General features: G+C 36.7%; 3 protein-coding genes across 7 annotated transcripts; 2 read left to right on the top strand and 1 right to left on the bottom strand.

Moving 5' to 3' along the window:
* Positions 1 to 444: 444 nt before the first annotated feature.
* On the top strand, positions 445 to 2,189 carry LOC128862882 (dnaJ homolog shv). Its single transcript, XM_054101681.1, has 3 exons — positions 445 to 1,395; positions 1,459 to 1,669; positions 1,816 to 2,189. The coding sequence occupies exons 1-3, from the start codon at positions 595 to 597 to the stop codon at positions 1,869 to 1,871; spliced, it is 1,068 nt and encodes a 355-aa protein (XP_053957656.1). The 5' UTR covers positions 445 to 594; the 3' UTR covers positions 1,872 to 2,189.
* Positions 2,190 to 2,282: 93 nt separating this feature from the next.
* Positions 2,283 to 6,631, top strand: LOC128862879 (uncharacterized). 4 transcript variants are annotated; one of them, XM_054101668.1, is made up of 9 exons: positions 2,283 to 2,739; positions 2,797 to 2,915; positions 3,833 to 3,970; positions 4,043 to 4,222; positions 4,289 to 4,482; positions 4,564 to 4,655; positions 4,766 to 5,182; positions 5,258 to 5,420; positions 5,528 to 6,631. In XM_054101668.1, the coding sequence occupies exons 2-9, from the start codon at positions 2,889 to 2,891 to the stop codon at positions 6,225 to 6,227; spliced, it is 1,911 nt and encodes a 636-aa protein (XP_053957643.1). In that variant the 5' UTR covers positions 2,283 to 2,739; positions 2,797 to 2,888; the 3' UTR covers positions 6,228 to 6,631. The 4 variants fall into 4 exon arrangements, with proteins under 4 accessions (XP_053957643.1, XP_053957642.1, XP_053957644.1 ...); XM_054101667.1 differs by lacking the exons at positions 2,283 to 2,739; positions 2,797 to 2,915 and having other exon boundaries at positions 2,949 to 3,970; XM_054101669.1 differs by lacking the exons at positions 2,283 to 2,739; positions 2,797 to 2,915 and having other exon boundaries at positions 2,949 to 3,970; positions 4,874 to 5,182.
* Positions 6,632 to 8,994: 2,363 nt separating this feature from the next.
* On the bottom strand, positions 8,995 to 27,390 carry LOC128865005 (NF-kappa-B inhibitor cactus-like). 2 transcript variants are annotated; one of them, XM_054104843.1, is made up of 7 exons: positions 27,227 to 27,390; positions 22,819 to 23,681; positions 22,473 to 22,650; positions 21,824 to 22,034; positions 10,365 to 10,453; positions 10,040 to 10,303; positions 8,995 to 9,203 (listed from the first exon to the last, which is right to left on the bottom strand). In XM_054104843.1, exons 2-7 carry the CDS (start codon positions 23,517 to 23,519, stop codon positions 9,150 to 9,152), a joined length of 1,497 nt encoding a protein of 498 aa, XP_053960818.1. In that variant the 5' UTR covers positions 23,520 to 23,681; positions 27,227 to 27,390; the 3' UTR covers positions 8,995 to 9,149. The 2 variants fall into 2 exon arrangements, with proteins under 2 accessions (XP_053960818.1, XP_053960819.1); XM_054104844.1 differs by lacking the exon at positions 27,227 to 27,390 and adding an exon at positions 27,009 to 27,191.
* Positions 27,391 to 27,955: the final 565 nt, after the last annotated feature.

Consider the following 27,955-nt stretch of genomic DNA (forward strand, 5'->3'; position numbering starts at 1 on the left):
AGCAAAAAAACTGCACTTGGAAGTATTCTTATAATTTCTGATGCCACAATTTAACACGCGGCACTTCATTTTTATTAGTTTATTTAATTAAAAAATCATAATATTGCTAAGTCATTCACCGAATATTTACAAACAAGTAACTTATCTTGGCACTGACGCCATCGGTTGTCATTTGCGGTAACGTTAAGATTACGAAACAATTAGATTAAATCAAACGGTGACGATGACTATTTTAAGAGGTCACCGTAAAACTTACTTTCTGCATGACTTAACAGACCTTTATTCTGACTTGAGAGTATATTAATTAAAAGTTTCACCAGAAAAACTGATAACATGTTGATGTAATTTTTAAAAAATGTCTTAATAGATCGTAAAAGTTTGAATTCGACATGCAACTATGCATATTTGACAGCTGAGCGGCAACCAATCAGCATCAACCACGCACACGCACACAATAGCAAGGCAAGTCTGTAGATATCATTTGCACATTTGCCAACACAGTTCGAAGATAAGAATTTAATTAAAACTTAGAAACTATGAAAACAGATTATTATATTAATTAATAGAAAAACTGGGACTTACTAATTAATCATCATGAATAGCCTGGCATTAACTTTAATAGTGCAGGTCACATTCTGCTTATTGGGAGTTGCGTTTGCCAACCGAGACTTTTACAAAATTCTTAATGTACGTAAGTCGGCATCTACCAATGAAATAAAGAAGGCGTACAGAAATTTGGCGAAAGAGTTGCATCCAGACAAAAATAAAGATGATCCCTTAGCATCGGAAAAGTTCCAAGACTTGGGAGCCGCCTACGAAGTGCTTTCCGACCCTGACAAACGAAAAACGTATGACCGCTGTGGCGAAGAATGCTTGAAGAAGGATGGCATGATGGATCATGGAGCTGATCCATTTGCCAGCTTTTTCGGCGATTTCGGCTTTCACTTTGGCAACGGCGATCCTCACGAACATCAAGCAGCTCGAGGGGCCAATATTGTGATGAATCTCTATGTTACTTTGGAAGAGTTGTATTCAGGTAACTTTGTAGAAATTGTGCGAAACAAACCGGTTTTAAAACCGGCATCCGGCACACGCAAGTGCAACTGCCGGCAAGAGATGGTAACTCGCAACTTAGGACCCGGTCGTTTCCAAATGATACAGCAAACGGTCTGTGATGAATGCCCGAACGTGAAACTTGTGAACGAGGAACGTACACTAGAGGTTGAAGTCGAAGCAGGAATGGTAGATGGCCAAGAAACAAAATTTGTTGCTGAAGGCGAACCTCACATGGATGGGGAGCCGGGTGATCTCATAATTAAGGTGCTGCAAACACCACACGAGCGATTCCAGCGCAAAGGTGATGATTTGTACACAAACGTCACAATAAGTTTACAAGTAAGTATTTGTTGACTTTAAATTTTATGTTACGAAATAAAAACCATTTTATTTTTGCGCTAGGATGCGCTTATTGGTTTTACTATGAACATTACGCATTTGGATGGACACGCAGTAAGCATTACGCGCGAAAAAATAACCTGGCCGGGGGCACGGATACGTAAGAAGGGCGAAGGAATGCCAAATTATGAAAACAATAATTTGCAGGGCAATTTATACATAACATTCGATGTGGAGTTCCCTAAAAAGAACTTGAATGATGCAGAAAAAGAAGGTAAGGGGCGTTAAAGTAAATAAATCAATTGGATTCGTTTTACAACAAATTTTACAATTCAGTGAAACAAATATAATGCTTAATTAGTTTTTTAAGAGAATAGCTAAACATTTTGGCTAATAATTTTTATTCCGTTTTCATTTTAGATCTTACAAAAATACTTGATCAAACCTCCATTAATCGGATTTATAATGGGTTGTGAATATTCATCTATGACTGTCTGCATTTGTGAATGGCGGGGTATTTATAATTTTTAGTTTTAAAAGAATGCTTGCTTTTGGCATAGAATATTGTAATATTTAAATTGTAACATATTCTTTGAACTTTATCATTAAGTTAATTTAAAAAACAGGTCAGTAGTTACACTTTAATGAATGAAACTAAATTCTAAGTTATTACGAAATACCAAATGATGCTAGTAACGTAAAAACAAAATACTCTGTAGTTTTTTCTTTAAAAAATTGGAGCTGGACGGCAAGTTGAAATTAATGCGATGCAATAAATGTATCTAGTATCTGAATTTTTCAAGTATTTCATTTTAAATGTAGCCGTAGCAAAGATCGTTAACTCACTAGTAAGAGCAGAGAATTTAACGAAATGAAAAGGTGCAAACAGAGAACGTTAATGAGTTTTCTTATTTTAATCGAAAAGAATTTTGTGTAATAAATTTTATGTATTCTATTCATTTCAAAAGTAAGAAAATAGTAAAAATTTAATCGGCGAAATGTTGAGGTGAGAGATGTGTGGTGTTTTGAATTTTTGTGGGGTGCAAAACTCAGTGTGGTGTCTATGAATGTTCTCTTCTGGAGAGTTCAGTATAAGTAGCATACTTTTCGGTGTTCACATCAAACAGCTACCGTCTGGCCACTACGGCAGAACATTTAAATGGGAAATTTCACAAAAGCTGCAACACTGTAAACCGTAAAGGAAAAGGATAATCGAATTTCGAACAGATAGTATTGCCTAGAACATGAAGAAATTTTCCGTGTCGTAGACGCGTATGTTATCGAAATAAAACGTTGGAAAAATATTAAATTGTGTTAAAAATAAGAAAACGATAAATTATTTAAGTAAATGAAACTAAAATCTTAATGAAAGAGATAAAAAATACTAGATTTCCTTTTCAGTTTTTCTGTGTACATATAAACTGTTAACCGTAAAAAGTTGTGCGACGTTTGGAGCACCTTGGCAGAAGCATTTTCCAAAGCTATTGTTATGAATGTCGCGTAAATATTTTAATATAGAGGTAAGTGATACTGAAACACACAAACAAGAAAAACATAAACAATTTTTTTGTAAATCGCAAAAAATTCAGTGCGGTTGTGATTGCAAACTTGCATATACAAATATAGTATACATACATATGTACGGACGCACATCCGTATATAAGCACATACATATATGAACGTGTCTTTTGCATACGAAGATAATAAAAAAATATGGAAATATGCATTTCATTAACCAATATGCGTATGAACATTCGTATGTATGTATGTATAAACACTCACACACACTGAAATTATGCCATAACAAGTCCATTTATAAGTTTATCCCTTCCAACGTCGTTGTTCTTCACGACACTATTGATTTTCCTTTTCGCTCTTCAGTTCGTGTAATGACCTAAAAATCTACTCACAGCCGGCACACCACAATGACATTACTGAAGAAATCTATGTACTTGCATGTGCACATATGTACATATGTATGTGTGTATACGCCTGTAGAAGCGTGCACGTATTTGTATGTACTCTTATTTATATACTAAATGTGTCAAAACATAAAAAAGCAATTGATATAAACAAATGCTATTTCAGTGATTCTTGTTTTAAGTTCGAAAAGCCTTTGTGCTTATTTTTTGATGCTTTGGTAAGTGCTTACATCCTCAACAGCGGAGTATTACGAACTCTCCCCTTTTCTGCTGTGGAATATGTGGACTTCTTTGCCATCCAACTATTTTCTGAAATGATTTGTTGTGATAGAAAAACCATCGTGACCTCAATGCTCTTTCGCCGACCTTATGGTGGATATTGTGTGAGGAGTTTCCCGTGTCCCTTGCGGAACTCCCCTTTCGTTCACATTTCGGTGATAGCAATGCGCGATTAGCATGAAGCATTTTCGAAAATGTGCTCATTTGTTCTGATAATGATTTCACCTCTCTTTCAGATAACTTTAATTTATTTTCTACTGCTTATACCATGGCCCCACACACACATTATAAAGATGTTTTGTTCCAAAGATAACAGCCGTTTGGTGCGCAAAATTGTACGCTCAAAATGGACGCCCATATTAGATAAATACTCGGTAAGCGTCGCAAGCGAAGCAACTGGCATTTGCCTAATGTAAAACACATCTATGAAAAATGTCTACTTTCAGGCGAAATTACCTCTAGAGTGCCCGCTACATCCGCTGCGTGATGTTTACTCTCCTTGTCAAGATGCCAAAAAACGCGATCGCCCAACACAGTGGACATGTCGTCTGTGTGGCAAAAGTTTCTATCAGGAAAGATTTTTGGACTTACACTTTGAGACACGGCACAAGAGTACCATCAACGAGGTTTGAAGAAATTCTTCAGCTATTCGATTCATTTGATTACGTTTTCGCATACTTATGTAAATACAGGCCGAAGACGCCGTTTGTCTGGCGGACTTTTGTGATATAATGCGATGCGAAGTATTCCAAACAGAGGAATCGTCGAGTTTAACGACCAGCGACCAACATGTGGTTACCGATATTGAAGTCTGGGGTGATTCGCTGGGTCAGAATTCAGCGCTGGCAAAGGCAAACACGCCCTATTTGAGTTTAATACCTCTCAGGTAACGAGGATTTCATTAAAACCCACACATCAAAAGGTCTAATTTTCTATATTTACATACCCATGCATTTATGTGTTGTAGGACCTCCTCCATGGGCGGCACACGAGGCGCAAAAGTACAAACTCGTCAATTATGTCAAGACAAAATTGGCCAAAATAAATTTAAGGACACTGGTAAGATATTTACATTTACTCATATATGTATGTACATTTGCAGATCCTTTATTGCAATTGGTAACCCCTCCAAAATCCCAATCGATTTTCCTGCCCCAAAATTATTGTAGTCGAAAATGTAATTATTGCTGAAAAGAGCAAGAAGTCAACCACCATGAATGCCAATGAACCCATGAAAAATATGAGAAAGGGACATGCTGACGGTGAACATTCAACAGGAACTCCAACAAATTCGGAGCACAACAAGGCTGCCAATATGCAAACACCGCCACACACACACAATCCAAAGGCCAAGAAGAACGGGTCTAATGAACACAGCAGCCATGACGATAATGACGATGGGAGCTCCACGCCGACAAGCAATGCCAGTAGGATCAAGAATGGGAATGGGAATATACAGAAAACGCGTGCCAACTGCAAAGCTGAGGAACTGAGCAAACTGAAGGTGCAATGTGAAATCTTGGTGCGCACCTGCATCGCTAGCCTTCTGCTGACAATGACGGATCAGAGCTTTAAAGAAATGGAAGGTTCGTGTGATTTCCCACATTTGTAGTCACTCATAGGTATATAAATGTGCTCTTGTGCTCCTTTTTTTTTTGTAGAGGAAATGAACAGAGCTGTTTGCTGGTATCTGTCATGCGATCGCTACTGGGAGGATGGCCCGCTCGAGTCGCGCATCTTCCCTTGGGGTTTGACACTGATCCTCATTTTTGTCCTCTCGACTGGAGTGTGCTTTTGCTACTACATCATTTGGATACTATTTGAGTAAGTAATTCATGCGTGCATTCACGTGAGCCAAAAACAGTGAACTCATTCGAAGTGTGCACTTTGCGCTGAGTGCGTTGTGATTAAGCTAAAGTTATCTATTTCAGCTCCGAGGAAACGACAATCAATACCAATCAACAGGACTACATGTACCATCGGTACCAGCAATCGGCGTCCATGCAGCAACAGCAGCAGTACCAGACCTACGCGACTACCGGTATGCACAGCGGTATGCGCCAGAACCTATCCCAGCCGTACTACTACCAGCAGGCGGCTCACGAATTATACCCCGAACCACTTCAATACGATTATCGCCACAGCCCGAGACGTTACTTGGCAGAGTCACATATGCAGAACACGTCCACGGCCGCCGACATGAGCGGAACACCACGACATCGTCACATACCGACACAGAGTCACGCTTACCAACAGGACATTTTAGACCGACGCGACTATACAAGTAGACCAATCGCCACAACAGCGGTCACGAGCGTGGGCGGCAAATCGATGACGAGTGCGAGCGGAGCACCAAAATCCGCCAGCATTGCGGGCCTAGGGACAACCGGTGTCACTATGTTGGAAAATGAGTCAAACATGGGTGTGGCTACGGGAGGTGGACGTCAATACAATACCCACCCACGGCCCTTAACCTCTCATCATCGCAATAGTGGAGCCTCTCAGCATTCGCTACGTGCTTCATCATCCATTCATGAATTTATGCAAAATGACATAGGCCAAAACGAGCACTACATCTATGTTACATATCCGCCTGATCTAAAAAAGCGATATTTTGACAAATATGAATAGATGCGCCGCTGGTCACCACTATCCCATTATGCATGGATGAGCATGCAAACCACGACCACGGACGACATTAAGCAATCAAGGATCGGCGGATTCCAGTCACTAACTAAATTGACTGGCTTTAACTGCGTCAGATGTATGAAAGTTTCATGTATACTCGTATGGAGATGCATTAAGGCAGTTTGCTTGATAAAGACTGCATTTTAGCTGTCAGAAATTTAGCTGATTTTATAGTGCAATAAATTGTTGATTAAACAATTAAGTAAAATAAAGAATAACATAAACGCCAATGCATCGAAATATTTGTGCTCGCAACTCGCTCGAGGCTTGAAATACTTAATATTCAAAGCATCAAAGTGTCATTATTCATTAATAAACAATCAATTATTCTCATAATAAATTTCTTAAAAAACCCTTTTAGATGTAACCGTTTTAATTTCAAAATCTAATCAATGAGGGCTGTCATCTTCACGGCAAGAAACGGCAGGACTGTGCCTTAAAATTTCAACGTAGCCTTTAGGTCGCACGTTGCTGGATAACAAGTATTGTACAAGGGCAAAATTAATCATCCAAATTTGTTTTTGAATCATTGTTAACAGAATAAACAAAGGAGTTTTGAGTGATGCAGATCTTCATTTGATCTTTAGGCGCTCCATTGCTTGTCTGTTTGGACACTGCAGCTGTCTAGTTCACGAGGGTCAAATATGACTGACGTGCGACACCATTTGCAAAAGTTATAAGTTTTCGAACAGGGTGATTAATTTTGCGCCACCTTGTATAAACAACTCGAGATAGCACAAGACAGTCGCTAACAACAGACTTTGTTACAACAAAAAAAGATGAGGTTTGGGGTTGCTTCAAGTCGTTTCTGGAGAAGCTGTCTGGGTGACGAGGTGGAATCATCTCAGCACCTTTTTCTCAGCTGCTCTGTTCTCGTCTGGCAAAGGTTTAAACGTCTGGGCTCTCACTTTTCCGCTACACCTGCTGATATTGAGGATTTAAATATCACACACCTGGTGAAATTCGTCCTAAATCGCCACTGTTGGTAGTCATCCTCTAATCCAAAGCCTCTTCTTCCTTTTCTTCCAGCTGTTCGGTTCCTTCCCTTCTCCTTTTGCCCTCCCCTCTCCCAGTATGGTATCTCAACGGACAAATTTTGAATTTTTTGTCCAAGTGGAACCCTCGCAAGGGCAGCCATTTCACCTAACCTAACCTACAACGAAAAAACCAACAGAAGTCGTTAATAATTTGAATAAAACCAAACAGTTGGACTAGACATATCTGACAGATCTACTGATGCTAACATTTTTGGTCTAGTCTGTAATAAACGTGCACGCTTGTTATCAAGTAGGTTAGGTTAAGTTATCCCCTACCTAAGTTGCTTCAGCCATTTAGATCTTTTTAAGAAGGTAACTATAGGGTTGAGTTGAGTTTTTTCCTAGTTTCAATTTGAATTATCATATTTTTTGTAGGCACTTATAGATTCTATTTTTACTGCACACTAATTTAAATTTGTTTACAATAATAAACACGAATTGTTTTTGTTTTATAAATATTGATTTCATTATTTCTTCTTTAGTACCTTTGAAGAGTTGCGAGTATTAATTAATAATCTTGTGCAGTATGGGAATATTTGAAATGTGGTGTTAAGAATGTGTTAGTGATGTGTTAGTGACGAAAAAATCAACCAATGACACTTCGTTGCCGTCTGAACAATAACTGATTGGACGAATGTGTGAATACATATTAATTGACGGTGCAGGCCAGCGAATCAATCCCGCGAGGTGGCAGTCGAAATTCCGACAATTTTGTTTTTCGCCATAGTTATTGGCCAAACCTAGTAATCTCTCATCCTTGTACGGGATGCATATATCAGCTTCACAATTTTTAGACTGGTTTCCTAGTTTCCCTCCCTTTCTTTTCTTTTAAACAAACAACGCAACATTTTCGAGCTTTCTGATGTTGATGGTATGACCGTTGGAACATGTTATTCAGAAAATCTTGGTGGTAATGATAGGGACTTTGTATTTTCAAACTCTCGTCGAATAACGCCGTCATCGAAGACAAACTCCGATCCATTGAAGTCGCGGACACAAGCTGCGCTTAGTCCCGATTTACTCATTACACTGGAAATTATCTTTTAATGTTTCATTCGCAGACACACGGGCAAAATTGTTTTCGCCATCGTTCGTTGCTTTCGACGTTTACTTTTTTAAGTTTGACAATATGAATAAGAATCACAAAGCTTGTCCCCAGTTCGGGGAAAACCCCCTCTCTCTTCCCTGTCCGTCCTGTTCCTATGAACAAACTGTTTCCCTGTGTAAATCGGGCCTTAGCAGACAACTTCACTTTGGAGTAAACTAAATCCACTGCCAAGACACCTCTTCATATTTTCCCCGAGGCCAATTCCACTAAAAGTACCCCCCTTTACATTCACATACACTTTTTAATACTCGTGATGCTGTCACAAAAACCAGCATTCCTCAAACCAGCTTCTAGTCCTCAATCTCTCGTGGGACATACATACGTAGATCTCCAAAAGTAGTTCTTTATAATACTCGCTTGTTAATTATATTTTCCAACATTAAAACTAATTTTTTGTTCGTTGTTGCATCTGCAACTTGTTTTAAAATTATTATTCTTAGATTTTGGCTGAGTTTATTATACATTTTTTTTTTTTTTGTCGATCTTTTCACTTTTTACTTTAGAGTAAGAATTCAAAGAACATTTTTACAATCCAATTCTTTAACTACTTAATTTAAAAGATATGTTTAGAATTCTCTATTTTAATTTTTCGGCAATTATTTATTCGTATATCTTAAATTTCTTTCAATTTAAGTACATTGAGCGTATTAAGGTACTCCTTCAAGCGAACGCACGCGCCAACGCATACACCAAATGTGGTGCCCAGCAAGTCTTTATCTTTTACATGACTGCCATAGCATTTCCTCCTGTGTAATTGACAAATCGGTCATAGTTCTGAAAATATAAATCGAAACAAAGATAATAAAATACTGCTGAACAAAGGCAAGATGAAAACTTATATGCGTATATTGAAAATTCAAAAATGAAGAATCAATCATTGATTGTATCAATAAAAATTAAACTATAGCCATGATTCAACAATGAAAAGATTTACTGAGCAATCGCAATCAATTTACAGTTTTCTCGTTCCTGCTTGACTCTAACGACTCCCTTAGCAAGCCACTGGGTTGTTGACTAATGAAACTTTGAGTAAAAGTAAAATTTGTAGAAAAAACATTTCGTTTTCAAAATGGTGTGCTCATGAGCAACAAGCCGCTCTGGGGTTTGTATCGGTAAGTCCAGATCCAGTATGACATGGAATGCATCCTAATCAGGAGGCAACAGTGGGTTTCGAACTACCAAATAGTACTCACGCACGGCCAACGTAATGCAAGTTAACACAACAAGTTTTGAGTATATACAGAGAGCTTTTTTTCTTGAAAACAATTGCAGCCTACTATTTATTTATATACTTATTTATGTCTATTTATGGTGGCGGTAAACGCATTTTCCTTCTCTCAAGCGAATATTAAACTATCGGGCCGATATATTATATTTAAGATTAGTTGATATTGTCTTTGAAATTTTGTAACTAGATTCAAAGTGCTCGAGTTCAAATTGTAATTTTCAAATAAACTCGGATGTTGCTGTAGTTTCGTAATTGACAAATTATTATTTAACGGATTACTGAGAAAACCAACAGAGTCAAAGCACTTTAAGTGAGGAATAATTTAGTATATGGCTGGCTTGTATTTCAATTACTTTGACCTAACATTAGGGTTTCACCTCACCTTAGATTCTTCTAAATCTGATTCATCGTCGCTACTTTCGTATTCACTTTCCGGTGGTGTGAGAGGCTCTGCACCATGATTTTCCAAAATGCTTTCCATCTGCGATCTCTTCAAAATACAGGCAAACTGATATGCAGTCAATCGGGCGAAAGTTGATGTTTCCAAATTCAGAGTATGTTTGCAATCGTCGAGTAGGAAATTGAATAGCTCCTCATTGCCCTTCTCAATGGCCATGTGTAGCGGTGTGTAGCCACCTTTTCCTTCCTGTAAGCAGTAGAGAGCGCATATTAGAATAAATAACATAATTACTGTAAAGAGCACTTACTCTGGCGTTGATATCCGCGCCATGTTGTACTAAAATACTTAGTATTTTTAAATGGCCCGTCTCGGCAGCGATATGAACACAATATTCGCCTGAAAAAAACGTAAAGAAAATAATTTTATTAAAACATAAAATAATTCCATGCATTTAACTTATGAAAGATAATATTGTAATAAAAAAAATTCATCATCAATCATAATTAGCTTTTGATTCTTATATTGGGGCTCAATTCAAAATTCTTCTTCTTCTTGATTGGCGCGATATCCGCTTAAGCGATTTTGGCCGAGTGAATTCAAAATTGCATTTTCCAATAATTTATTACATCCAAAAATATCGATCTAGAATTCGATCTATTATGTGAAATTTAATTTGAGTTATTTCGGGTTCGAGTTAACAAGTTTCATCTGTACGCAGCTACTACTTGTGAATGTTTAATGTCAGTTTGGTATTTAAAAAAGGAGAGAGCGAATTTATTTTAACTTGATAGTGCAAGCACCCTGGCTTAACAGCGACATACATATGTATTTAATCGAGCTCTCCAACAAAATCCATACTCAATTTCTCAAATTTATAAGAGTTTATTTATGAATGGGCGCTATTCGCTGCGATGTGGTTACTCATTTTATTATCTCGCTAGCACAACCAATTCTTAGCTCGCACCCAAGTACTCGTTCCCTTTTTTACAATCAATATTTAAGCATTTCATTTACCTACATGCATACATCCATACAAACACACGTTTTTCAATTTACGATAAAAAATATCTAAACAAATGGACAACGGTACATGTGGCCCAACACTTACGATTGAAGCAAAACCTTTCAGCCACCGTAACCCACACAATGATAACCACAAACACATTGATGCCAACGATAAAGCAATAATAACCAAACGATGACGCCGTACAAACGTGCTTGCATTTGTGGCTGGGTGTGTGTGGGTTCAGAAAAACCCGAGAAATTCCCATAATAAAGCACTTAAATAGCAACAAAAAGGACACACAGAAATGCGAGTTAAGTTTGCAAAAGCTATTGTAATTTAAATGAAACAAAACAAAACGGCGTCAGTATCAGTAATAACAACGGCAAGACGGCAATTATCGTTATATGACGACGGCACCAATCAACTTCATAGAAGTGTTTCGAGAGTATGTATGTATGCATAAATACTGCTCAGAGAGTTGAACGTAATCCCTACCGGGTTGTTGGCAGCAACACTGTTATGGTCTAAATAAAATAGCCACCTGATGAAACAATGCGCAACGCAGTGAGAACAGCAACAGGTTTTCAGATTTGCAAGCTCGGAAATTACACCGCAGCTCGTACCGATAATATTGAAGCAACGAGACAGAAACGAAATGATAACCAAAGAATAAGAATTAATGTTTATCGAATGTTTGTATGTTGTCAAAGCTATTTTTATTTCAATATGCATATATAAGTATATGTATGTATGTAAACGATACCTTTGATTTGCGCTATCAATAAAAGATGTGCTTAGACAACAGCAAGGGGCAATTTGGCAAAGGTGAAATCAAATGTTAGATGGATAGGTTTAAGATGACAAATTTATGACAAAAGTTGATGATTATTAAGGACGGTGCGGAAACTCCGAACGAATGCAGGTATTTTTCGATTCGTTTCAGGCAGTGAACATTACTCATCAGAAATCTTCGGCAAGTCAATTTATTTAAGTGCGAAATCAACAATGCATCAGCGGGAAACGCCAGGCTCACTCATACCTCCGAGAATGATTATAGCTTGTGAATTTCAAACCACAGACACACTCACGGCAGCCAACAAATCGATCAAAAGTTCAACGCATCCCAATTTGTGGTTGCGCGAACCTTTCAATTCTAGGTAAAATATAATAATTTGATTGGGTGAAGTTTCTCCATAATAGAGGGTTTTTCAAAGTGATGCTTGTCATTATTGTTCAGAAATATTTTGCAATTTTCCCAACATCTGGATGTATGTAAACAACAAAACAAATTAAGCGAAAAACCCTGAAACTCAAACGGCGGAAATAATATACATACATACATACAAATATGTGCATATGTATGGAAGGTGTGCATGCATGTACATACATATTTACTTGAACAAAGTACAAAGCTAAGTACAAACATACGTACATACGCCCAAGCGATTACAAATGACTCGCGGATTTTCCGCTTATTCAAAAGAAAAGGTAAAAACATTTGACACTAAACAATGCATCTCTATTTGCCCGGTGAATGCCCCAAGTTATGTGACGACTGTGTAGAAAACTGTATTAAAAGCGCGCACGCTTGCGCAAAGCATTAAAAAACAAAAAATCCCGACCGCGGCTTTCAGCGATAGCCACCGCAAAAAATATTTAAAAAAGAAGAATTAAAAGAAACGAAGGTAAAACAGCGGATTGCGATGAGACGCCAAAACTAAAAAGCGCATTAAAAAAGAGGGTCGAAAAAGTTTAACTAAATGTTTGCTTAATGACCAATGCACGGTATTCCCAACGCATACACGCATACATACGAATATATGTACGATATAAACAACGTATGAAATGAGCGGTTCATCCAAAGAATTGAACCGTTAATATTGGCAGTAGATTTGTATTTGTATGTATGTATACTGACTGTTGTGCCAGTTTTTTAACCCTTGAGAAGGCGAATATCGATAGGAAACACGGATTGCCTCGCGTGAGCTTTTACTTACACTCCGCAAACTTATAAATATTTAACCCTAAGCTTAGGCATTGTAGTAAGTTCAAATAAAATACTAAATTAGATCTTTAAAGTTTTAAAAACATCTTGATTTAGGACTTTTACAGTTAAATAATTCATACAAACATCCGAGAAGGCAAATAACTAACAATGAAAATTGAATATTTCCAAATATGCAAAATGCTAAAGATGCTGGCCAAGTGAAGGCTGGTTTTGCTTGGCTTTGAAAACGTTTATGGCCAACGCTGTCATAACAATCAGATGATACGTAAAAGAAAAAAGGAAACAGAGATGTTATCCATATTTAATAATACATAATATATTTTTGAATCATGATGTTCACTAGAAGGTGTGCAAAAATATTGCGAGACAGGGGTGTTCAATTCCTGATGTCAAAAGTACTGCAAATAGAACATTGAGCTTCAAGCAAAGCTGCCATTTGGTCTCATTTCATATATTTCAGTATCATTCAAGGAAGCAAAGCCAGCCTGCATTGAGCCAGTACCTTAAATCTCACAAGTTAATATTATTGATTATTTCAAAATATTCTTCTGCTTGAAGTGGAAAGTAACCCATCCAATAAAACTGAAACTCCTGTTCACACAATTTATCTTAATACAAATAACCAGACGACATGCAGCACTTAATTTTCACAAAGTCAAAATCGTTCATGCCAACAAAATTTAAATTGTAACATATGTACATATCGCTCATTTGCTGCAACGTCGTCATAACTCAAAAATCGCAAAATTTTACAATAGTTAACATCACTAATATATCGGAAATAATATGTTTGATCAACTGACAAAGTGGTATATCCGAAGTTTTAACATTTCACGCAGCATCGCGATAGATGCCTTTCGCTCTAATTACATATCCTATTGCGTCGTATTTGCAACAGCGTATTATCTCAGTTGTGCGTCGGCTTTTGTGTGGTTAACATCGTAAAGTTCTCTAGAAAAGTGTCATATTTCGTTTTGTGATTATATTAATAAAAGGCAAGTTCACTTTTATATCTCTTTCTCTATCGTGTATATTGCATTATTTTAAGATATGACGTTGTGCATGTAAAAAGTTGAGTGAATTCCTGTATTGTTTTTGAGTGTTATGACGTTTTTGCAGAAAATAATAATTTTTATTTCAGTACTATTTTGTCTTGAAACACTATTACAAATAAGATGTATTAGTGAAGCAATAGTGCATTAAAGAACTATTCACTGTTTTTAATTATAAATTATTTGCTATGAATCATTTCCATTTATGTCAGTATTGTTGTAATTTTCAGTCAAAAAATAATGGAAACTAATTCTCGATCCGCCAAAATGGTGGGAATGGCTTTAAAAAAACAAGATGGGAAGGGTAAAGAATGCCAGATAAAAAGCACATCAACAGTGAATTTTGTTGAAATGAAATCAGACTCATTAAGCTCGAGCTCATTTTCTGAGGATGATGACGATTCCGTACGTGATACCACATACATTCCACCCGATATTGTCAGTAAGAGTAACAGTCACTGCGAACCAAATTCAACATCAGACAGTTCTGAGGCTAACACAACCGGTGTCGAAACTCCGATGATTTTAACGAGTCCACTAAAAAAAGGAGTAAAGCGTAAACGAAATGAGAGTAATTGGGTAAGAAATGTAAACAAAAAGTTGAGAAATAGTGGAAAGAATACAAAATGAGGTCTACGTGTCAAAAAGTTCGAAAAGAGAGAAAAATTGTAAGCGAAAATGTTTTGAAAAATTTACAGAAGAGGAACGGATGGTAATTTTTAGATCATACTGGGATTTGGCTATGTACGAAAAACAGCTACTATTTATTCAGAATAGTATGGAGCTCAGTCAGTCTAAATATCGTTATGTGCGTGAAAGTGGTACGAGAAAGAAAAGGGAAAATGATAATGGCTTCTATTTCCATCTCAATGGGCAGAAAGTTCGAGTATGCAAACTGTTTTTTAAAAATACTTTGAATATTAATGATCGCCCAATAAGAACTGTGCAGGAGAAACGAAATAAGGTGGAAAATGTTTTACTGATGGAGGATTGTAGAGGAAAACATGGAAAACAAAGAAAAATTGATGAAATTGTAAGGGAAGGTGTTAAAAGCTTTATCGATAAAATCCCTAAAATCGAAAGTCATTACACTCGCACAAACACCAGTAAACATTTTATTGATGGTAGCAAATCTATTGCAGACATTCACCGAGACTACGTCGCGCAGTGTAAAGATATAAACATTCCGTTTGTTAACTCTGTAATGTTTTATCGAATATTTACAGAAGATTACAATATTTCGTTCTTTACGCCAAAAAAAGACTTATGTGAAACATGTTGTGCCTACGATATCGCTGAGGTTGATGAAAAAAATAAACAAGAAGAATATTATAATCAGCATATCGTAGAGAAAGAATTATCCAGAAAGGAAAAGAAGTATGATAAGGAGGAAGGCTATGCTAATGTGGTAGTGTACGATTTACAAGCCGTCATGCAGATTCCAAAGGGCGATGTCTCAGTTTTTTATTATAAATCAAAACTAAATGTATTCAATTTTACAATCTACGATCTAAAGAGTAACGAATGTGAATGTTTTGTTTGGGATGAATCCAATGGGTATAGAGGTATTAACGAGTTGGGTTCGTGCGTTCTTCGGTTTTTAAATAAAAGAGCTGTGTCAAGTGATGAAGACTTCATATTTTATTCGGATAATTGTGCGGGCCAGCAAAAAAAATAAGTTCATGGTGGCCCTCTACCTCTACGCTGTATCTCATCTCAACGTAAAAAGCATAACTCATAAGTACCTAATCAAAGGCCACACGCAAAACGAGGGATATTCCGCCCACTCATTAATTGAACATCAAGTGAAACGACAGCTGAAAGGTGGTCCAATGTACACGCCAGAGTCATTTATATGTGCAATTCGTGGTGCCAAAAAAATGGAAAGCCATTTATCGTTACGGAACTGTGCTTTGAAGACTTGTTTGATATGAAGGCTTTAGCAACTGAAATGGGACTCCAAAATATGGCACAGGTAAAAATTTCCACAGTGGTAGTTTTGCAAGTTCGGCGCGATTCACCTAACACCATTTTCTTTAAAACAACTTATAACGAAAACGAATTTAAGGTGGCAATTAATGTCATTAAACAGGAAAACATGAAGGATATTACAATGACAAGAGCATTTTATACAAAACCTCAGAAAGCGGACCGCAAAAAAAAAAGATCTGCTAGAATTGATACAGAAAAATCACATTCCTTAGTATTATAGACCTTTTTACGAGCAATTGTAATCCTTATTCAATTCATTTTTTTATTTAAAATGAATATTATTTTTTAAGTGACTTTATGTTTCTTTATTTTTGTACCTGAAGTAATATGTTAATTTTTATGTTGCAATAAAATATGCAATGAATGCAATAAATTTTATTTAATATCCATATTTTTCTCTTATAATGTTTAGTAAGGTGCAAATATAATACAGTCACAAGTCAGAATTTGCAATAGGTTTTCAGCTATAAAACTTTTTGTTATTTGCAGTAACGTCACAATCAACGTCAGACCATAAAACCTCCTTTTGCAGCAACAACGTCATAAGAAAAACTCGGAGTACTTTTGAAGCTACAGAAAAAAGTCCATTATACATTTCAACCTTTATTTTACATATACGTCTTAAACAGATGCTATTTCAGCAAATTTGACCATAATCTTCTTTTCATATACAATTTTAATATATGTATATAAAACAATTTAAAAACTGAAAAATGCGTCTCCTGTAAAATCACAATTTTTGAGTTATGACGACGTTGCAGCAAATGAGCGATATGTACATAACGTACACAAGTAGTCTTTCGAGACATATTGAATTCGGATACTCCATAGCAAACAGATAATCAGCCATATGTGAACACATGTCAATGGCATTGCAACCACGCACAAATTAAACATTTAGATTGAGTTTTTTACAAGTTCGGCTACCTTAGCAGTTCAACAGTAAAACAAACAACGAAAAACCCAAATGTGCGCACGAACACTTCAGTTAGTGAAAGTGTTGCCCTTTCGCCAATACATAAGCACATTATCTAATATACTTAAATCCAACATCCCTACAAGACAGTGCTGAGCACTTTTGACAAAAATTACAACACATTTACAAGTATTTTATTAGTCTCTAATACATGCTCATTATCAGAATATCATATACAACATTTTTTAATGGGGAAATCAAATATTTCATTTGATATTCTTTTCCCCTGTTCGGTGTGACTTCTATCTCTCTTTTACCAATAGCAATTTTATATAAGTGAAAAATATGTATACTGTACTTTAAACGCCAAGGCATCAGTGTTGATTAATTTTAACGAAATAATGTGGCTGCTCTGAAAACAGTTCTAGTGTGAAATTTAGCATACTTGTTATAGCCGAGCGAGTAGATGCTTGGCTAAGACTTGAGAATTTGTGAGTTCGAATCTCTGTGGACGAAACACCGAATTGGTGTGAAATTTTTTTTTTAATGAAAACAAAAAAATATTGAAAATTCGTAAGTTCGAATCTCAATGAAAACACAATAATATAAATTTTATAATTTCTAAATAAAACATTTTAAGTAAACTCCGCAGTCTAATTACTTCTTAACGAAAATGAGGAGCTTTTGTCATCAGTGTTGATTAATTTTAAGGAAATAATGTGGTGCTCTGAAAAAGGTTCTAGTGTGAAATTTAGCTGTTTTTGTTGTACAGTTGTTATAGCCGAACGAGTACGAGCTTGGCTAAGGCTTGAAAATTCGAGAGTTCGAATCTCAGCGGCTGAAACACCGAATTGGTGTGTACAAGTTTTTTAATGTAAACAAAAAAATATTGAAAATTCGTGAGTTCGAATCTCAATGAAAAATATAAATTTTATAATTTCTAAATAAAACAATTTAACGAAACTCATCAGCCTGATTACTTTTTAATGAGGAGTTATTGAGGAGTTTGTGCTGATTACTTTTTGATGACGAAAATGAGTAGTTTAGAGCAAAGTAGATATATTTTTCAGTTATACGAAATTTCTATTGGTAAAAGAGAGATAGAATATCACACCGACAAGGGGAAACTATAAGAACTTTCCCATGGCTAGAACAAAAATGTGTAGTTGGATGATGATAGTGATGATGATAATATGAGTGCTAATATGATAGTCAGCTGTCTTGTAGGGATATGGAATGTATATAAGTACACTCGTGCGAATTTTCGCCATCCAGCGCGATCACCTAAAGTATTACAAGCAGGCTCCTAATAGAATTCATTGATTGCTCTATCATTTATGTATGTATGTAGACTATGTACATATGTATGGATGTATGTAATAATCCACTTCATCGTTTTTGCTTCAGATCAATACATCCACACCTTTGATATACAAATTCATTATTTCCATTCGACAATCTTAAATTAATTCTAAAGGCTACAACTATGTCGTTGGTTTAAATATTGCCCTACATTTGAATGCTTACACGGAAAAAGTCCTAAGTCGACTTAAGCTGACTTTCCAAAAACCCAGACCATACATCCGTACTCGTATGAGTGCCTTTCTGCTTTGCTATTATAAGTGCCGAAATTAAATTCATGTGCAAATAATAGAAACACCTTCAGCTTCAGCTACTTGAACGTTGACAAAAAGATGACAAATATACGCAAAAAACAAAAACACAAAAGATAACGAGTCAGCACTGGGGAATTCCTGAACTTAGCACCAACAAAATACGTAAAGCACTTCCACACAGTTCGAGTTTTGTGTATTGACTTCTGAAAAGTTAAGTTATTTGTTCGGCACAGGGGAGTGGTTCTGTAAAACGGGTAGCTTGTGATCACTCGTTCGCATTATTGCGAGCTTTTGGGCACAAGTGGAAGAAACACCATAGGTTACATCAAGTAAATTGCAATTGTAGCAGCACGTGTTGAATTCAGCACCAACTCGTCCCAGCAGGAGTTCATAAATCAGAGACAAGTCTTGGCGAAATTCCTCTTAATTCGATACCACATCACCTCTTTGTTGGCAGCAAATTCAAAGTTGTTGAACATTTTACACAAATCATTTTTGTTCAAGTAATCTATTGCCAGTCTTCATGCGCTCTATTCTACGTATATAAAATGTTGTTACTAAGGCTTATCTATGCCGCATTTGACTTATTTTATGGGAATGTGGATTTTCCAGTCATCAGGGCTGGCAAATATCTCTATTCGCGTGTGGTAATTGCCGCGATATTGAATTTCCTTCAAGTTGATTAAATGAATTTTTCGAGTGATTCTTTCCTCCATTATACAGCACTGGATTGAATATAGAGATTAAAAAATACACACATACATGCACACGTGCATACATACATAAAACACGTAACAACATACAATTTTTGAATAGTTATGTTGGCACAAGATCACCAATGCCAACTGTGAAACCCCGCCTTAAGTCTATAAATCCAAAACTTAGATCAGAAATATCGCAAACTCGGAGAATCGCAATCGCATGGGAATTCCTTTCTTAGTGTCAACAGGAAATAAGGGAAATAAACGAACACAGGGCATAATAACAAATAAATAAGCGACTCACTGTTTCTTCCCCAATCTTTATGATGCAATGACTCGGTACGGAAAATACTTTTGATATAAAACTGTGTGCTTTTTTTAGCAGTGAAAGAAGAACAGTTTATTACTGCAAGGCAATTATTTCTTGAAAGTTTTGTTATATTCTCTTTTTTTTTTGAAGAGTCTTGTTTTTTGCGTTCGCTACAAATGGAATTTCTTTTCAAATTTTAGCATGTTGGTTATTGTTTAACCATGTTTTGGTAACAAGTTTTTAATGAAAATGTAATTTTAACTGACTTAAAAGGTAACTGCATGAATTAGCGCAGGTGAATATATTTTTTTTTGCAAACAATCCCAAGTGGAAAATCAATGTGTCTTCTTCTTCCATATCAGGCAATTGCAATTTTATTTTTCCAATACCCTATACTAATATTCTACTCATAGATTACGTACTTATTAATACTGCCGGTATTTTATTTATGTCCGTCTGATATTTTTGTAGGTAGCAACACTCATACATAAATATATATTTTATATTTCGTATTTTCATATATTTTCCCAAACGTCTGTGAACCAAAAATGCACATTTACGCGTTTTAGTAATTTCTTTGCTGCTTTCGAAAATTATAATTCTCAATTGTCTTTCTTTTTTTGTTGTGTAGTCTCGCTTTGACTCTGCTTCGCTTCACATTTTGTGTGGAATTTCGCCCTGATCACACTGTTGCTTTAGCGGTGCTTGTATTTGTTGTTGGGGAAAACCCCAAAAAAAATTTATATTTAGCAGCGTAGCATAGACGATGACTACAGAGAGAGCTTCGGCACGATGGCGTTCGAAATACTCACATGCCAATGGCTGTGCAATACACAGACTGTATATCAATCCATACGGACATATGTATGTATGTACCTTCACACACATGTTGGCAGACAAATTCAAGATTTATTATTTATAACCTCATTCAGCCGATCAATAAAATAAATTCATTCTATGATGACGTACATACATACTCTGCACATATAAGTAACAGATTTGCACAGGTAATGGCTTTGCCCTTTTCCTTTGTCTACCAAACTGTTTTCGGAGATAGATTTGCATGAACTTCCTCACGCTTCTCACCAATTAGCCAAACTGTGCGAGTGATGGACTTAAAAATATCTTGCATACACACACTACGTTACTGACGTCAGCAAACAACGCCAAATGTACCAAAAATGTATAGGGTACTGAATCGAGGCCAAGAAAATTTAATTATCTTTAACATTTTCCTATTTTCAATAAATTATGTCATACATGCACACATTATACAGGGTCATTCAAGATCGAATTTCTGTTTTATGATGGCGTCTCTTTTGACGGATGTTAAGTAGAAAATCTACACTTTACTAAAATCAGAACGAATTCGAACGAATTAGAATCATACAAAGCAATGAAACTCACTACGGAAATGGTGCTGGTTCTTTGTCCAACAGAGCACGGAATAAAAGTTTACGAATAGTTACATCTGGCGCCCAGATAGATACCCAAAGAAGCCTTAAAATTCTACAAAAATATCGACATCTGGGGACATTTGGAAAATATCAATTGTACGTCCCTATGGAAAATATTTATTCGTTGGAATTCAATTTAAAAATGAAACATGAGTTTGAAAGACCGTGTACTAATTCACGTCTCTAAATAAAAAATCCTCTATACATTATGTTCATTTTAAATTAGATTATTTAATGTATGGATATGCATCTTCACATTTTCCATTGGCAGCCTTCGGGTATTTTTTTATTCTTTTTTTGATAAACTCACATATTCGTACATGCATACTAATACGATATAGTGAAATTTCTTGTCTACATCCAAGGTCTATTAATAGAAATAAAAGTTCGAAAATTTCCCAGCGACACAACATTTTGCCGTCTGTGCCACTGGCTAGCCGAAAGACGGAACGGCACGTTTAATATTAATTCGGTTACAGACACAACATGTTTGTGAAAAGCTTGTATTTACTATATTTTGCCGTCGTATTTATTATATTTAGGTATTTTGGTAATAAAAAAATATCGTAAATAATTTGCCAAATTTTTTGTTTCACCATTTTTATCCTTCAATTTAAAGTTTAGAACCAAGATAAAATGAAATATGAAAACTTTTGTTAAATAATCCTTTTAAACCTTAAATTAAGAGTATTTCTAATAATGACTTACCATCGTAGTTACGAATCTCTAAATCGGGAGGTAAGCGTGCATAACTTAGAGAAGAAAATAATTTATCGTTCGACCTGTAACCATACTGACGATGCGCTTCGTTGATCTCTGAAGCACTGAATGGCATTGTTAACGCACTGACACATTGCTCATCGCCAGACATGCAGGCAAGATGCAAAGCTGTATTTCCGTGGCGGTCCCGAATAGTTGGCTGAAATGAAATTTAAGATTTATTAACCCTTTGGTAGACGTTTCGGAGATCACATTCGCTCATAATAAGCCTAATCAAAGGCACATTTTGCATGAGAGATAATAGATGTTTGGCTAGAAATCTATTTTATTTGCAATTAAAATCAAAACACCTTGACCCGACTCATCTGCCATATTAGGAGTTAAGCAACTTTAGAATAGAATATAACTGAAAGCAGATTTGCGTTTCAACCTGAATGTCTTTTGGGCACTCAATTCATCACAATACCTCATCCAGCTAAGGGCATGTGTCTTTCTTCTGGCTGCAACGGAACGAGATGTCTACTCCTACTTCTTGGTAAACCACTTTAAGCTAACATAATTAAGTACTAGACGTTCGGTCACTTGGCGTTCGGGCAGTAACATATGAAACTACATATGATTATATGTATGTACATACCTCAGCACCGGCTAGTAAGAGCATGCGCAAAATTCTTCTTTGCTTTGTGAGCGCCGCTAGATGCAATGGAGTTTGGCTGTAATCATTCTTTATATCTAGAAGACAGGGATGTATAGCGAGACGGATAAGAGCTGCTACAACGTTTTCATGTCCTGATATGCACGCCAAGTGAAGGTAGCTGCGGAGAGAATAATGAGAAGACAATTGACAAATTATTCATTATACTGAATTCCCGATTCGTTTTTAATTACAAACATATGTATGTATGTATATGGTATATCAGTTGACGAATATTATTCATTAAATATTTGTCTATAGAACAACTAAATTACTATGGTAAACTTACGTGTCCCCTTCATCATTTTGTTGGTAGCATTGTTCCCATGCTTCTAGCTGATTAGAATCTGCCGTTTTTGTTGGTACTGTTGCTACAGGCTCAACTGTCGCCACTCTGCCAGACGCGTTCAAGTTATTTATTGGCTCATTTTGTAAACTTAGACTGCGAAATCTTTCGGAAATGTGGGCATCGACATCGTGTTTGAGTTTCATTTTTGAATCGTGCGAATTTGTGATGCTCGATGCACCAGTTGTGCTATGTGAATTCTGTTCTTGTTGTTGTTCGGCTTTCGTTTCTGCGGCGTTAGACTCGTCGTATTCTTCTTCTTCTTCTATGCAACCCGAATCAACCACATAAACCTCTTCCTTAGCCTTCTCGTGACGATATGAATCTTCAGTATAGCCTACCGTTCTTTCGTCACTGCTTAACTTGTCAAAATTGTTTGAACGGTTTCCGGCAGAGTTATGTTTCTGTTCCTCTTGCTCTTCGAAATTAGAGCTTAGCGGGCAAGACAAAAACCCTGAGTCTGTCCCGTGAGCCTGATCTTCAATTTCTATATTTTCCAAGAAATCTTTTTTTCTGGAGTTTTCTTTGCTTTCACTGCTTACTGCATTGACAGGCGGACTACTGCAGCCACAGCCGCCTACACCGTCCCTTTTCTCATTATTGCTTTCTGTACTATTTGAAGCTGTTGGGGTTTGACTCGACATTATGCAGCTTTATATAATTATATTTCAGCAAAATTGCTTTTTATGTTTGTTAGTGGATTTTTACTATTTTGATAATTTGTGTGTATTTACAAGCGATTCCATTCAAGAACAGAATTTCCTTATGGTGAATATATCCGCTAGTGCATTAATCCAAGTATAACTCTGAAAGTAGTAACGAATTTGTTAACTTTGCAAATTTTATTAATATTAATAATGTCAACTAATTTTTGTTTTATGTTTTTCTTTTAGTTTTAATGTTTATAAGTTTGCTTTAATTTATAGGCACTTTGCCGCTTCTTATTGCGCCACTTTGAAACTGATGAAAACAATTTCTCAGGTGACGAAAAAATTCGCAACGTTGTTTCAATGGTTCCAAAACGTTTTCTGATAAATATTGAACTCCTTGGGATTGCACTATCCGCCAAGGAATGCGGCTTCAGCAACACTATCCAAACGATTATGGGGCGTGTTTTACACTCATGCAACAAAAACAACCCGTTGCAGTATAACGTGCGATACATTGGGATCATTTTACTTCACCTTCTATTAAAACTACTTTCACATATTAAAATATTTTTTATTTTATTGACTATCATGCCACCACTCTTCTGGGGGTAGGTTTAGAGATTTGCCTCTATCTGTCTTACGTGTAAGGGGATTTACATGCATTTTGTTTTTGCAATTCGGTGGTTTGAATGTCAAAAATTGCAATCAAAATGTAAACAAACAAAGAAAACAACTATTTGAACTTTGACGTTAAAACCCCCCGATCGGAAGAAAAAAACGAATCAGCTGATCAACTGCTATTGCCTTGAATGCGTACATCGAATTCCACAATTCTAATTGATATGCACAGTCCATAGATAATTACACCTCTGTGTATGTATGTAGTACGTACCCAGTCGGAAACTTTGTCAGCATGGCATTTAGGACATATGTTAAGATTGCCTTCAAAGGCTTCTTATATACAAGCCTGGAATGCATCCTTGAAAAATAAATAGTGTAAATTGAGAGCACCGTATGTACAATTTGTATTTCCGGCTGTGGCGTAACAATTGGATAAACAAGAAAGAGCACGGCGTAATACGATAAATTCGCTCGTGAATAACAATAAAAGCGAACGAGAATACAACAACAAAAGAGTTGAAGAGCTCCAGCTTCCTCGTGAGACACTTGTAACACTGGCACAATTACGTTCTGGATATTGTAGCAGGTTAAACTCCTACCTATCTAGAATCGACCCCGACATACCAAACATATGTGCGGCATGGGAAGGCACCCCGCACGACACTAACCACCTTTTCACATGCCCCTAAAACCCACTCATCTAACACCTCTCTCCCTCTAGACCCATCCCGTCGAAACAGAAAGTTTCCTGGGCCTACTCCTAGATGAACTAGACGAAGATGACAGGTGATATACCCGACACTGGCGGGGCTACTATTACAGTTAACAAACAAACAAGCAACAATAAAACGGAAACCAATAACCAATTATTTCATGATCAAATCAGCTGATTCTGTCTAATTTTCTGTAAGCGGAATAGTCGGTCCTGAATTGCCACCTTCAGTATTTCCATCATGGGAATGTCTGTTTAAACATCAATATCTGCTTTACCCTGGCATGACTATCCGCGGGGAGGAAAATATGCATCAGGGAATGTATAGTGCATAGTATCCATATATAGCCATTTCCCAAAAAGTGCATATGCATGTTATATAATTACAAAGGGTTTTTCAAAAGACGCGCCCAGATGTTCTTTGTAAATAAACTATATTTGTATTCAAAATAAAACTCTTTATAATTATATGTGAAATATTACATAATTTAAATGTCTATTGACGTCCGCCGTATGGTTTGGTGACTTCTTCTTCTTCTTAATTGGCGCGATAACCGCTTACGCGATTTTGGCCGAGCTTAACAAAGCGCGCCAGTCGTTTCTTTCTCGTGCTAACCGGCACCAATTGGACACACCAAGTGAAGCCAAGTCCTTCTCCACCTGATCTCTCCAACGCAGAGGAGGCCTTCCTCTTCTTCTGCTACCACCAGCTGGTACCGCATCGAATACTTTCAAAGCCGGAGCGTTTGTATCCATTCGGACGACATGACCCAGCCAACGTAGCCGCTGGATCTTTATTCGCTGCGCTTTGTCTATGTCGTCGTAAAGCTCATACAGCTCATCGTTCCATCGTCTGCGATATTCGCCGTTGCCAACGTGCAAAGGTCCAAAAATCTTACGCAGAATCTTTCTCTCGAACACTCCAAGCGTCGCTTCATCGGATGTTGTCATCGTCCAAGCTTCGGCGCCATACGTTAGCACGGGCATGTTGAGTTTTGTAGGGAGTTAGTTTTGTTCGTCGAGAGAGGACTTTACTGCTCAGTTGCCTACTTAGTCCAAAGTAGCACTTGTTGGCAAGAGAGATTCTACGTTTGATTTCAAGGCTGACATTGTTATCGGTGTTAATGCTGGTTCCTAACTGCAAGACTACCACTCGGAATTCATAGAGAACGTAGGTTCGAATCTCAGTGACCCACCAAAATGAAGATAAAGTTTTTTCTAATAGCGGTCGCGCGTCGGCAAGCATGGCAAACCTCCGAGGGTATTTCGGTCATGAAAAAGCTCCTCATAAAAATATTTGTGGTTCGGAATCGGCTTGAAACTATAGGTCCCTCCATTTGTGGAACCACATCAAGACGCACACCACAAATAGGAGGAGGCTCCGCCAGACACCCATATCTATATATATATATACATATATAACACGTCAATAAGCAAAATTTGAAAAGTTTTGATATTTTGTGGGAAAAAGTGCAGTATGCAGTGTCAATTTAATATTTGTACCTAATTTCTGGTAAAAGGGAGGTATTAATTTGGCATACGCAGCGTTTCGCTAGAAAATAAGGAATATTCCAGTTGCATAGATCCTTACTTACATCACTTACTATTTTAATTATTTCAATGATAGACATTGTTTTGCGTTGAGCAGGTTTTGTGATATTAACGTTTTTAAGACGCGAATAATTTACTTCTCCCTTTATTTCTCCTCCATTTCTAGCTTCCGCCAAAAAGTTGTATTATTTTCTAGCGAAACATTGCGTATTATTTACTTATACCAAAAAATAGAAATTCGTTTCCCCTTTTCAAGAGAAGCGGATGATTCGTCTTGTTTCGAAGTGCAGTGCTAACTTGATGGACGTATTTCGGGAGTCCTAAAGAATTATGGAGCAGGATAGGTCATTGACACCGAACTTAATCGACCGAAATCCACAAAGAAAAGGTTAAACTAATACCACTAAACATTACACAAATAAAATCACTGAATATGAATTCTCAGTTAAATTAATGTTATTTTTTCCAAACGCTGCTGCAATTTCTAAAGACGGTATCATTTAATAAATGTTAATCCCACAACGTGTATACTTTATGCAAGAATGCGCTAATTAAAAATATATTTATAATGCTGGACACATTCACTTGTTGCCGCTCACTTATCACTTATCCACAGGTACGTAAATATGAATATTTGCAGTCTTGCCTGCTTTTTATTTTAACTATTTGGTTTCGTTTTCATTTGATATTTTTTTATTCCGCTTTCGCATCCACTCCATTTATTTATATTTATATGGTAATAAATACTGGCAGAATAAAATCACACAACTGTGGAATGCACTTTAACTTGGATTTGTGTTCTTGGTTGGTTGCTTACTTATAAAATTTAGATCACATTCGTGATTCCTTTGCTCTGCTTATGAATGTTCTTTCATTTCACGCACCGAACGCATTTATTTTACTAAGCTTTGATATTACACAAAAGCGCTAAACTTTGTATTTTTCCACTCGTCGTTGATGTTTCTCACACACTGAGACACTCAGCCTAACAAAGAACGTACGTTCTTCGCCACAACATTTTTCACTCCATTTCTCGCTCAGTGATGCCAACCCTTCAAACCTTCAAAATCGGGCAATTCACAAAAAGTGCAAAACACACTTTTCGGTTGTACATATGCATATGTTTTTGTTTCATTGTAAGAAGCTTTACGCCTTTGCTTTTACAGGAATACGATTTAGAAAAAAATCGGACGTTAAGGAATTTCTCCTGCTACATTTGGAACTATAATCCGTAAAGTGGTAGACTCACGAAAGGGCTCCAACGATGCTTCAACATCTAAGGGGCTATATGAAAGCCAAGCATGAGTACTGAACAAGCTTTTATGCAAACTCCCAGCTCGGGGAGACCAGAAGGATGACTGCTATTTCAAAGAAATCTCAACGCCACAGGACGCGAGAAAAGCGTGCTGGAAAGCACCAAATGTACTCCAGCGGCAAGAAGACGCGGCGTGGCTCAGCTAAAGGCAACTGTGCCAAAAAAAAATTAAGACACAATCTGCAAGCAAAGATAAAGTACTTGACGCTTCGGTGGCAATAAATTCTGCAC

This window comes from Anastrepha ludens, chromosome 5, assembly GCF_028408465.1.
Source record: "Anastrepha ludens isolate Willacy chromosome 5, idAnaLude1.1, whole genome shotgun sequence".
NCBI classification, from domain to species: Eukaryota; Metazoa; Arthropoda; class Insecta; order Diptera; family Tephritidae; genus Anastrepha; species Anastrepha ludens.

Excerpts from the sequence above, each read along its gene's own strand:
- LOC128862882 (XM_054101681.1), top strand. The coding sequence starts at position 595 with ATGAATAGCCTGGCATTAACTTTAATAGTGCAGGTCACATTCTGCTTA. Across the intron at positions 1,396-1,458 it reads ACGTCACAATAAGTTTACAA|GATGCGCTTATTGGTTTTAC; the intron begins GTAAGTATTTGT and ends TTTTTGCGCTAG. Across the intron at positions 1,670-1,815 it reads GAATGATGCAGAAAAAGAAG|ATCTTACAAAAATACTTGAT; the intron begins GTAAGGGGCGTT and ends TTTTCATTTTAG.
- LOC128862879 (XM_054101667.1), top strand. The coding sequence starts at position 3,791 with ATGTGCTCATTTGTTCTGATAATGATTTCACCTCTCTTTCAGATAACT. Across the intron at positions 4,483-4,563 it reads TTGAGTTTAATACCTCTCAG|GACCTCCTCCATGGGCGGCA; the intron begins GTAACGAGGATT and ends TATGTGTTGTAG. Across the intron at positions 4,656-4,765 it reads AAATAAATTTAAGGACACTG|TCGAAAATGTAATTATTGCT; the intron begins GTAAGATATTTA and ends AAATTATTGTAG.
- LOC128865005 (XM_054104843.1), bottom strand. The coding sequence starts at position 23,519 with ATGTCGAGTCAAACCCCAACAGCTTCAAATAGTACAGAAAGCAATAAT. Across the intron at positions 10,304-10,364 it reads GCGCGGATATCAACGCCAGA|GAAGGAAAAGGTGGCTACAC; the intron begins GTAAGTGCTCTT and ends TACTGCTTACAG. Across the intron at positions 9,204-10,039 it reads CAGATTTAGAAGAATCTAAG|AACTATGACCGATTTGTCAA; the intron begins GTGAGGTGAAAC and ends TTATATTTTCAG.